Here is a 12145-nt window from a genome sequence, read left to right as displayed (position 1 = left end):
TTACCTGAACTGAAGGAGTGGGCAGGCCTGCTGGATTGCAGCTGCCCCAGTTTGCACACCTGTTGTCAGAGCAGGGAGAACATGCCAGAGGAGGGGGAGTAGGATGCCAAGAGCATCCTGGGTCTAAGGGACAGGCCAGCCAGGATGGAGAGTGTGAGTAAACTCCTCTCCACGGCAGCCAGCTCGGCCACAAGAAGGAAGACGGTAAACTCAAAGCTGATATGGATACCCAGTCCTCTAGTCACTGGGTACAGACGATGGGAATCCAGGGTCAGTGCCAGGGAGAGGGGTGCATAGCAGAGGCTGTGGCCCTGGCTCCATGGCTCAGAGATGGGAGGTCCAGGGAAATGTGAATGCACGGTATTTCAGAGAGGGACAAAGTGCACAGCCAGGTAAACTACATCCTGGGACTCCACTCTCTCAGATGGGCATGGAGAATGGTCTAGAAATGATGGAGTAGCCCCTTAGATGAGGTACAAACCCTGACTAGAAACCATCCACTCCCAAAGCCCGCCTCAGGTGTCCCATGCCCTGTGCACCCACCCAAGACCCCTGGTCTTCTTCTCAACCCCCTTTCTTCTTTTTCACACAAACACACATGTACACACATCCATGCATACTTACACGCACTTACACACACAAACACGTACACCACACACACACACAAACAAACACATGTACAGAGTTCACATTATTCCCTTGGTTTGGGCAGGAAACAGCTCACTGCAGTGAAGCTCCTTTTAGTAATTTTGTTGTCATGTCTGCCTGGCTGCTGAGGGAGGAGGGACTGAGGGCTGGCACAGGGAACAGGAGAGGGTACGGGGTGACGCATGGTGGGGGAGTAGTTGCTGAGCAATGCCAGAAGAGGAGCGGTTGCCGTGCAACAGACCAGGGTCTTGGGTAAGAGTCAGGGGCCCCTCCAAGGTGGGGGCAGCAGACGTTGTTCAGGTCCAAAGCTGCCTCTTCCAGAGCTGCTGGAGCTGGGAGAGAAAGCTGAACTCTACTGTGCCCCAAGGACAGACTCTTAAAAAGAGCTTAGCTTCATTCATCGTGTGGGGGCAATGGGCGAACAGGGCCGTTTCCGCCACCCTCTCTGGATAGCTACTTTCTCTGGGAGAAACATGTTGAAAGCTTGGATCCCTGTGTGGCTGCATGCTATCTCCAGATCATATCTTGAACACTCTACTCCTCATTTCTTTCTTATGTAATGGAAGGGAGGTGTCAGTATGACACCTCTCTCTGTCCTGCAGGGCTGGCAGAGGACGAGACGCCACTATCGCCCGCTTCCATTCCCAGGTTCCTTGGGGCCACATCGGCTGTGAAAATGGAAGGAGGGATGTGTTAAGCCCCCACGCGAAAACCAGCCCTGCTCCTCATTCATTTTCTCGTCCCTCCAACTTTCTCCTCTCAACATTGCAGGTTCATCGTTCTCCTTACCCGCATGGCCCCTGCCTCTCCAGCCTTGGAGACAGATTTGATTTGGGATTGTTACAAAAATAATAATAACCCAAACGCAGAGAAGCCACAAAAGGGGCTGAGGGCGACCCACCCCTCCCACCCACCCTCCTCCCCCCCATTCCAAACCGAGTACAAAACCGCACCCAAAGCAGACATTCTGTACAGGGGGCTGGGTGGGCTGGGGAGCAAGCGGGAGGGGTGGCCCTGGGGTCGCTCTGTACAAGTCCAGGTTGGTGACAGCCCAGCAGTCCCCATGGGGCCCCTGGGGGGCACAGGAGGTGTGTGGGTGCCCCTAGATGAAATATTCCTTCTTGTCGTCCCCGCCTGACTGTCCGCCTTCTGCATTGATGATGGCTGTATCTGCATCTGGGGCGTCGTCGGAGCCCTTCGCTTCGTGTGTCAGGTAGGTTCCTGTGTGGAGACAGAAGCTTCTCTTTTCAGAAGCTTCTCAGCTTCTGAAGTCCACCCTGCCCACTTTCCTACCCACCCACTCATACATTGCTCATCTCTCTTTTGCCTGGAGCCTGCTTCCACCCCACCTTCTCTAATTTGCATTTTGTTGCCAACATCCTTCAGCTGACCACCCCCCCACCCCCATGAATAATGAATCCTGCTCTTAACTAAAATCTCATCTATAATGTTGACAAGGGATAAAAGAAGTGTGCCCACACGAGAGTGCATGTGTGAGTGCGTGCACGCATGCATGCATGCAGAGATATGTCTTAGGCATGACACAGCTAGGTTTGAAGTAGTAACAGAATAAGAGGAAAAGTAAAGGGTGGGGAGAGACAGACAGAGACAGAGAGAGGCAGAGACACAGAGACACAGAGATGGGAAGAGGATGAAGAGTAAAGAGACCAAATAAGGGTAAAGAAGCTAAACAGAGGGGAAAAAAGACAAGGGCAAGAAGGAAGGGACTAGAGACTGATTTGCAGAGACCTGAAGGCAGAGCAGCAAGGAGCAGCTGGTTGAGTGGGTAGGTTTGATTGTACTTGGATGATTACCAAGTGATCAGGCTTTGACTGTGGGGTTGCTGTCACTCAATGATCACAGCATTGGCCTTGCAGGGGTTCGTTGTATTTTTTTCTCAGACACCCCAAGGGGCTAAATGAGTGGATAGGACCATTTCTGAATCGCTCTTCCTGTCTGTCCTTCCCTAACTGATTTCCCCACCCACCCAAGTCCTCCTGACACCTCTGACCTTTGTGCCGGATCAAATAGTGTCCGAGGAAAATGAGCAGAATGAGCAGCAGGAAGACGATGAAAGCCACGATCCCTCCAATGATGGCGTGGTAGGTACTGGAGGATGAGGGCACCGGACTAGGGTCTGCAGGGGTGACAGGCATCCAGTTAGTACTGGGGAGGACGTTTAACTCAAATGCTCATTTGGCCTGCGATAGTCTCACAGAAGGAAAAAGACACTAACACCAGGAGAAACTAGGAGCTAGCTGTATGCAAGCACAAGGGACTTGTCCAAGTTAGTGTCTAAGTGGGTATCATCATGTGGGTAGCATAGTAATTGTTAAAGAAAATTAGTTTGTTCACCAGCCAACAAGCAAACCAGTTCTCACTGGACCATCCAAGTTACTTTCTTGGCAGCAAAGATTGACCTTAATCAGAGATCATTACTTTAATACCTGTGACCAATATTAAGATTATTTTTTTCTTCCTTCTTTTCTAACACACACACACACACACACACACACACACACACACACACCTGTGTTTTCCTGTTTCAGGACTATCCCCATGTCTTCTTACATCCTGTCTTAGTATTGTGCGCTAGTCCCTTCAGGGGATTTGGGGAGGAAACAGTGAAAGTTGATGGATCCAAGAATTAAGCAGTTGGAAAGCACCTTGCAAACAAAATGCTACTGTGTTGACCTGTATAAGACTTGTAAGTTGCCCTAGAGAGCAATGCTATAATCTGATATGAATTAGGCAAGCATCTCCCTTCCTAGGATGAGACCAGAACTTCAATCACCATGCCAACATCCCTTTCCCACCCTGGGCTGTGACCTAAACAACTGCCTTACCATGCAGCATTTGACATCACTACTTTCAGGTCTTTTATCCTCGATGCCTTTAGCTTCCCAGCCTACGCTCTCCTGAACATATCTTGTTTTATTCTTCAGTAATTCCTTCTTGGCAAGGAAGGTTGGTGATCTAGTATCTTCTCATGCTTCCAAGGAAGGAGACCTAGGATTTCCTCTCCACTTTGACATCATTTAAAGGTTTGTGTACTGGGTGTGATTGGATTTCCCCCATTGCTTGCTGATGTTCCTTTCATTAGATTTACAGAAGTCGATATCCATAATAGTGCGAACTTATCTCATAGGATAATGCAAACCAAAGGCGTCAATAAAAGCCCCAACCTTTGTCAGAGGCCTGAATATCTGAGGACAAATGCACTCAGAACAGCTGTGATGTCTCTATAGTTATATTAGTCACAGCCAAATCTCACCCACTCAAGGGAGAAACTCTTGTCTTTCTACGGACCCAGCTTGGTTCTTTCAGCCTCATTGACTCCTATACTTTTTTTTTCTTCCCTACCTTATGTTTCCTCAAGCTTGACTGGACCAGACTTTTAGGCCTCTGCCTTTCTATGCCTTATTTGAAAAGAAAACATTTGTACTTTGTTTGTTTTATGTTCTGCTTGGGAGAGTGGCCACGTGTGGCCCAGGGGTTCCGTGGCAAGGCAGGTACGACAGCATAATTTAGGGGAAGATGAGCGAAGGAACATGAAACGTGGTCCACTGTGAAAATCAACCTTGGAAATTTACTCCAGAAGCTACAGAAGTAAACATTTCTTGGAAAAACACAGTCTTCCAATGTCAAACGACCTCTGGGATTGTCAATAACCAGCCCCTTGCAAATTTTTACACAGAAGATTCCTGATGAGGCTGCAGTAACGCCTTCCACCACCAGGAGTCAGCACTGGCAGCAAACTGTCAACCTATTCACCCTTAGCTTTTTAGCCCGGGGCAGGATCAAGAAGATACTGAGGCCCACAAGGCTGTCCATAGGACTTGCATGAGGGAGTACTGGGAAGAAAGCAAGGGCTGATATTGGGATATAAGGTGAATACATAAGTAAATTTAATTTAAAAAAAAAAGAAAAAGAAAGATACTAATTGCAGGACATGTAAATGTTCACACACTGCCGTTTGCCATCAGAAATGATCTGGAGATATCTGAGGGGCTGAGCCTAGATCCCAGTGCCTTGTCATAGTAATCAAAATCTTGCCCTATTCCTGTTGTGTTGAGGAATTCCCACAAGCTGAGTGGTTGTCTCTGAAGTTGTAATCATCAGTGCACATATTCTGGTCCCAAGCACTCAGACTTCAGGCCTCTTTCTCATCCCTGAGATTCTGGGTGTCAGGCACCACACTCCCTGTCTTACTGGACATTTCAAATGAGTAGAGACCCTGAATTTTCTTCAGGGTCTGCAAATAGTCAGGTTTGAATGTCTCCTTTGTATTTGCATGGTATGGTCGTGTATATGAGTGTGCACGTGTGCCCGAATGTCCATGCATGTTCCTGCACTAACTGTATGGGCCACAGAAGCACCATCTACCCAATTTAGTGAACAGAATAATCTCTCATTGGCCGAGAGACCACCGAACAGAATAGGTGGTCTCTGTCTCCCTAACACTGAGATTACAAATGTGAGTTACCACGCCTAGTTCTGTTTTACTGCAACTGGCAAACACTGACTAACCTAACATTCTAGATGTCTGGTGGCTCCAGGTTTTTGAGGGGAATTTCAGTAAAAAGCAATTCCCTGTCCCTTTAAGAGGAGTAGCATTAGGGAAGTGATTCTGATCACCTCTCAGCATAGTACATACTTGTTTCTTTTTCTTCTTTTCTATAATGTACACAGGTCCTTAAGAAAGAGAATGGAGGTAGCAGCTTCTGTACCATATCTAGTTCTAGCAGGAGGAACTCATCAACAATCACACATACTCTCAAGAGGAACCTCTAAATGAAGTTGATATTCTCCCCCCATCAGATGATAAAGATGGTTCCAGAGAAAAGTAGCTACTGCTTAAAGAGAGAGAGGGCGGAGGCCCATCTTTCGATTTGGGAGCTCATCTTTCTATTGATTGAGCATTGCTACACACTCCTCGGGCCTAAGTGCCATCCTTTCCAATAGTGGGTATTTTCCATCCACCCAACTAACCATGCAGAGTTGAGGTTTGCCATCAGGAGAACAAGAGATGACCAGAGAAAGAAGATGTGGGGGGAAGAGATGACTAGAACACTCACCATTGACATTGAGGGTGAAGTAGGCAGTATAGCTGCCCATGTTGCTTGTGGCTGTACAGCCATAGGTGCCACTGTCACTCTTGTTCAAAAAGGGAAAGATCAGAGCGCTCTCTTGGGTCATCTTGAGAGGTGGCTCACTGCCTTCCTTTACCCACATGTACTGCTGGGGGCTATTGAGATAGAAACATGAGATACGATCAGCCTGGCCTTGACCGGAGGGTTAAAGGAGTTAAAAATAAACTAGTATCAGGGAAATCAGAAGCTGCACAATGATGCTAAACTGCATTGAAGATGCTGTATGGTCCAGAGAGTGGGCATTGGTGATAGTATGGGGTGTCAGTCTTAGGTGCAATTTGGAGAAGGTAGAGAGATTTTGATTCCTATCTTATTGTAACGTTGTTCCTTAGGGGAAACCAAAGGGACTGAGCTAGGAAGTGTCCCAACCTGACTTCTGTTGTTTTGCAGTAGAAATAAAGAATAAGTGTGGGTCTACTGTTAGGCAAGTAGGAGGTATGCCTCAGGAGTAGGAGGGCAACAGGGACCATGGGGAGAAGATGTGTGGTGAGGATGGTTATTTGAAAAGGTGGAGGGGTATGGGAGACCGAAGACTGCTCTTCTTACACTGGATTGCCACGCCCCTCACAATGTAACAACAGCTTCTGGCCTTCACGAGGATGAGCAGGTTCTGGCCTAATCATGGCTGTTGGTGTGTCTGTGGAGAAGTACATGATGTCAGCACAAAACTTCCCACTCTGCATAGGAGAACGTTAAAACCTTGGACTGGCCTAGCTGCACTCTACCTCCTGTCCCCAAAGTCTCAGATGCCTGAAGGGCTATGAACAAGACCTTCTTGCTCCTGGATCTTTAGAACACAGATTGTGACCACCACTGACTGTGAGAGCAACCCTCTACAACTCAACCTCTGAATGCTGGCTGCCCTTGGTGGAACCTGTAGGATGTCTTAGCAGAGCTGAGGAGAAGCCATGGTTTATTCATGATGAGCAAAACTGCCTGGCACATAGACAAAACCTAATATGTGATTTTAAGTGAACAAAGAACATAAATCTGACACTGACTGAGTTCACAACGTCTCTATTCCGTCTACTCTGTGTGGGAGCTTTGGAGTGAAAGCAACACTTGGACACAAAACGTCCCTTTGAATGGTCAGTCCAAACATGGAACGGGAGCACAGAAACAGTGAGGAGTGGGGGTCGTATTTTGACAAAGGGAAAAAAATAAAGCCTGAGACAATATAGATGGGTCTGTGTGGGAATAATGACATCTGTCACTGATGCCAAAAGGCTGCTTTGGAGACTGGGTCCAGATGGTGACTTAGAACAATGTGACCAGATGCTGGTTTGTAACCACAGATAAACAGGCTGTACTTTCCCTAAGGACAGAGCCAACCTTAACAAGCAGTTAATGAACATGCTTCAGTTAAACCATACAGGACAAAGAATGCCAGGCCAGGTGAGAAAATTGGTTTTCCCAGACTTTACAGCTAAAGAGAGGTCTAGCATAGGACCTGGAATGTAGCATTTGTTGACTGATTGTCGATCACTGACCAAAAGGGACCCTGGAGAGTAACAGCCAGGTGGCCTGGTATCTAAGAGGGGACTACTGAAACTCCAATAGCATAAACTATTCCTCAGTTATAGCCAGAGTGCCAGGACTGGAAAGAACTACCCAAGGTCCAGTGCCTCTCATACTTGGAACCAATAAAGACAGAAACACTTTACAACAATTTAGACCTTAAAAGTTTGTAAAGTTCTTTCATATTATTCCATTGATTCTCAGTGTAATTCAGGGTGCTAAGCCAGATTCATAGAGAAATCAAATGCCTGGTCAAGGTACTGTTAATATGTGCCAGTCCTGGCTAAAAGGCTCCTCGTCAACTTGCCAATTGATTGCCATTTAACTGGACTATGGTAGTGCTCAAAATTGACTCATGTTAAAGTTTGAATAAAGGGTCTAGCTACTGATTAAATGGCACTGGAGTTAGGAAATTAATCAGCTTGTGTCTTCCATAAGGAGATTAAAAGCTCTAGCTACGTTTTTAATCCCCCAACCTTTTGGTAAACTAGGAAAAGAAAGCATTGTTGACTATGCCCCCATGCCCAACTTCCATGCTTCATTTATACCCTTGCCTCTCCGTACATGAAAGTTCCTTTGAAAAAGTCTCCAGATTTCCTTGGATGAGAAATTCTCCAGTATTCCAACTTCTTCAGATATCCTCTACTAGTCCCAAAAGCAGAGACCAAAGGAGTGTGGAGGAAGGATGTAGCTGTAATCCTGACAACTGGCCATGTTCAGTCAGAATCCCAAGTCAAAGCTTAGAACTGGGGCACATAAAGAAATGACTAGGAGGTAAAAGTACTCCAAATGTTTCAGTACCTTCGACATCAAGGACTATTACACTGTGAAAGGCCATAATGATGGCCATGCCCACCTCTCTCTTGTAACAAACAACCACGATCAGTCAGGGAGAGCTGTCTTCATGCACACACAACCAGCATATACTGGACCACAGACTAGTGACTATAGCCCAGGATTCTGTAACTATATCCCAAGACTCTGGGTTTGCTATATTTAACACGGTAGTTTACAGTCTCCTGCCACGGTCAGCCTAAGGACTGGTAAACTTAGCCCATGAGCCAGATCTTGCCAGCTGCAAGCTTTTGTAAATAAAGTTTTATTGGAATGTAGCCCAATTCATTTGTTTACCCTCTTTGTCTGAGGCTGCTCCCCTGCAGCACTAGCAGACATGGAGACAAAGACCTTAGCTCTCCAAGCTGGCAGTGTTTACTAAAGGGCTTCTCTTCTGAAGCCTTGCATGCTGCCTCATCTGTGTATGTGGCTTCATGTGCAGCCAACAGTGCTTTTCTTTTCCTCACTGCCTACCTCACACCTGGTCCTTCTCAGCCCAAAGCCCATGACATACATAACACTTCAATGCGCTGAGAGGTGGATCTGTCAGCTCCCTTCAGAGATTCGTGGTTCACAGAGCACACGATGTCTGCTCCATCATCCTCCCGAGTAACCTGGAATGACACTGAGCTGCTCACAGTGAAGGTTTTCCCGTTGGGATCTTCCTGGATTCGAGTTTGATCCCCTAGAATGCAGAATGAGACAGATAGAAGCACACACACACACACACACACACACACACACACACACACACACACAATGTACTGTAAGTATACACACATAGACTGTATCTTCACATATAGATACTGTCTATGCCCTTCATATTCCAAGTCTTTCTAGGACCAACTTAGAAAATGTTTGAAATCGATAACAGTGTATAAAGAAAAGATAGAGCCTCACAAACGCATGTCCACAGTGTGTCTGCCATTCATTTTCTTCATCTCCACTCTTTCTTATATCACACACACACACACACACACACACACACACACACACACACACACTATACCTCAGCCATTCCTGACTGGCACCACCTCACCCCTGTAACTCCAGAGAAGGAATTACTTACCATGGAGTTCTTGGTCACCTTTCCTCCAGGTGAGCTGGGCTGCAGGTTTGCTCCCAGAAGACTGACAATTTAGAGTGGCTGTCTCCTTTTCCCGCAAGGATGACTTATAACCAGTGATTATGGGTTTCTGTGGGATTCCTGCCAGGCATAGGAATGGCCAGGATAGAAAGGAAAGGCATCATGAAGTCATAGTTTGAATTCTCCCTGTTGATATGTCGCCTACATTCATTAGGACATCTGAGCTCTTTTGTTTAGCAGGATGGTTAGAAGCATAAAGAGTCAACATTCTTGTTGATCTATTTACTTCCTAGGGACAAGTGAGGAAGTGTGGTAGTGTAGGAGGGGTGAAGAGGGCCACACCTGCAGGATGGTAGTGACTGGGTAGCTCAGAGCACAGCTAGGTGGCCCTGCAGATAATGAGAGGCTCGAGAGAGTAGGGTTGGAAAATAGAATACAGAACGAAGAGAACTGTATTTTGAAACAACTAAAGAAATCTTGGAAACTAGACTTAGACATTGCATATAGTTCTTATGTTTCCCCATATAATTTTTGGAGTGAAGTGGAACAATTATTCTTTGCTATAAACTACAGACTCTATGCTTAAAGAATGAGATTTGTTCCAGATCATACAGTAAGTGAGACAGATCAGAACTCTGTTTCCCTCATATTTAAAGGACTTTCCTGATATTACTGGAGGCTTGCCTGGTTCTGGGAAGCTTTGGGGACCAAGTGAGGGAGGTTTGTTTGCAAAGCAGCATGCTGTGGAGACACAGGGGTTTGGGAACCTCACCGAGCACAGTGACAAGGGACTTGGCGGTTCGCACAGGCATAGTGAAGATAGAGCATGTGTACTCGCCCTCGTCTGCCAGCGCTACGTTGCTGATGCTGATGCTGAGCTCATGGGGAGTGGAGCTAACCAGCTGAATCCGATTATCTCGAAGGGCTGGGGAAATCAGGAGAAATGAGAGTCAGGATTCTATCAGTACCTTGCATGTTTATTTTCCACTACTGGGCCAATATCATTGAGGAGAAGGGATGAGCAGAGTGGTGGGGGAGAAGGACAAAAAAAAAAAAAAAAAAAAAAAAAAAAAAAAAAAAAAAAAAAAAAAAAAACCCAACACGAAGCATTCAGTGACTTTCATGAGCCACTGTGGTATAGTAGCTTAAGAGGCTAGTATTATAGTCTGTGTCTTGTGTAATTACTTGAGAGAGAGGACTGGAGTTGCCTGATGTCAGTTCTCATAAGGGCTTCTTTGAGGGGGAGAGATACTACTCCAGGATTCTATAAGATTATGCATGGCTGAGACCAGAGCGGTTAGTGAACAACTAAAAAACCCACAGCTTACTGCTTTTTCCAATAACATACCTCATGTTTCATAGCCCCTGGACTATACAGAAAATCCCCATCGGCCAGCTTCTGCTGTCCCTTTTCCCCTAGCCCATGGTTCCAATGAAGAAAGTTAAGTCATGAGATATTACCTCTCTTCTCCCCAAAGTATAGAGTCTGCTGGGCAGGGTTAGACCACTGAAGAGATGAGTCTTCATGGTCTTTCACTTGGCACTTGAGCACCACTGTGCCCCCAGCCACCACTGTTTCATCAGTTGTCCAGGGCTGGCTATCTGCAGAGGTAGAGTAGAGTTAGTTTCCCGAGGAGCCCTGAGAATGTCTACCCATTACTGGGCCACAGACCACCTCATCTAATTCAGGCCAACCAAGGCCCTGGTCTCTGTATGCTCTTGAGGCTTCATGGGTGAACAAACAGAGGTGGTGGCAGTGGAGAGGGGAGGCAGACCTGATCTTCTCTTGCTTTGAATATACAGAAAGCTTCATCTCTTGTCAAATGTTGGATGAACAAACATGGTCACAAACACTGAAAGGATAAAGGCACCCATATTTGACCATACTACTCCACATGGGTCTCTAGATATGGTTTGGCCATTCATCATTAAGAACACACACACATCTCTCCCATCCTCTTTTTTTTGCCTTCTTATTACCATCTATTATAAGAGCAAAGCTAGTAGAAGCAATTATGACTAGTAACCAAAACTGTAATGGGGTAAATCTTAAACCAGCCCTTGGTGTATACATTCATCTATACAAAGAAAGCAAAGCAAACAAAATAGAAATTTTTTAAAAATGGAACCATTTTAGCATATTTTACAATTTCTCTAGCATTTACTTCAATCCAATCATCAAATCTCTCACCGGGCTTTACATTGTCATTAGTTGTTATGACTGCTGTTTAGACAAGGTTTTACTATGCAGTACTACCTGGCCTGGTACTTACTGCGTATTCAAGATGGCCTTAAATTCATCAAAGTTTGTCTGCCTTGCCTTTCTAAGTGCTGGGATTATAGACATGCAAAATAGAATGCAACTGTTTGCTGTTTCCTGGTAGGTCTACCTGTCTCCCCAACTACAAACCCAAGTCTCCACCCTGATATCATTTAAATAGTAAAAGGCTAAAGTTTTCTTCTTAGTCTGCCAGATGCATAATTTCTAACTTCTTGCTCATTAGAGAAACCCAAGAAAACACCAGCTCAACTGATAGAATCTTTGCATAACATGCATGAAGCCCTGGACTGGACCCCCCAGCACAACAATAGCTACTCGTACAGGAGCACACGTTATCCCATCACTCAGGAAGTAGAGACAAGTGGAGCAAAAGTTAGAGGTTATTCTTGGCTATGTGCTGAATTTGAGGCCAACTTGAACTGCGTACACCCTGTGTCAAAAGTAGGAGAGGGAGAGGAAGAGAGAGGTGGGTCATGGAAGGCAGGGGAGGGAGGACAGGAGGGAGGGAAAGAGAGAGGAGGAAGAGAGGGAGAGGGAGAAATCCAGGTGTGTTTCTTCTTTTTCTTTTTCTTTTGTTGTTGTTTTTGATAAATCAATTGAATGCCAAATGAACCTTCTCTTAAG

The 12145-nt window shown here is 46.0% G+C and overlaps 1 protein-coding gene across 2 annotated transcripts in view; it reads right to left on the bottom strand.

Annotated features, from left to right (window-relative positions):
* Window positions 1–1593: 1593 nt before the first annotated feature.
* The window catches only part of CADM3 (cell adhesion molecule 3), a 29390-nt gene continuing 18838 nt past the window's right edge, over window positions 1594–12145 (bottom strand). For both annotated transcript variants that reach the window (XM_080922931.1, XM_080922932.1), the window contains 8 exons: window positions 10702–10842; window positions 10013–10165; window positions 9223–9360; window positions 8668–8838; window positions 6348–6438; window positions 5727–5896; window positions 2660–2785; window positions 1594–1869 (listed from right to left, as the gene is read on the bottom strand). In XM_080922931.1, the coding sequence (XP_080779057.1) occupies window positions 1751–1869; window positions 2660–2785; window positions 5727–5896; window positions 6348–6438; window positions 8668–8838; window positions 9223–9360; window positions 10013–10165; window positions 10702–10842 (1109 nt within the window). In that variant the 3' untranslated portion in view covers window positions 1594–1750. The remainder of the gene's footprint in view (window positions 1870–2659; window positions 2786–5726; window positions 5897–6347; window positions 6439–8667; window positions 8839–9222; window positions 9361–10012; window positions 10166–10701; window positions 10843–12145) is intronic.

The sequence above is a fragment of the Micromys minutus genome (assembly GCF_963924665.1).
Source record: "Micromys minutus genome assembly, chromosome: 1".
NCBI classification, from domain to species: Eukaryota; Metazoa; Chordata; class Mammalia; order Rodentia; family Muridae; genus Micromys; species Micromys minutus.
Note: the sequence above shows the minus strand (reverse complement) of the source record. Positions and strands in the feature narration are given on the sequence as shown.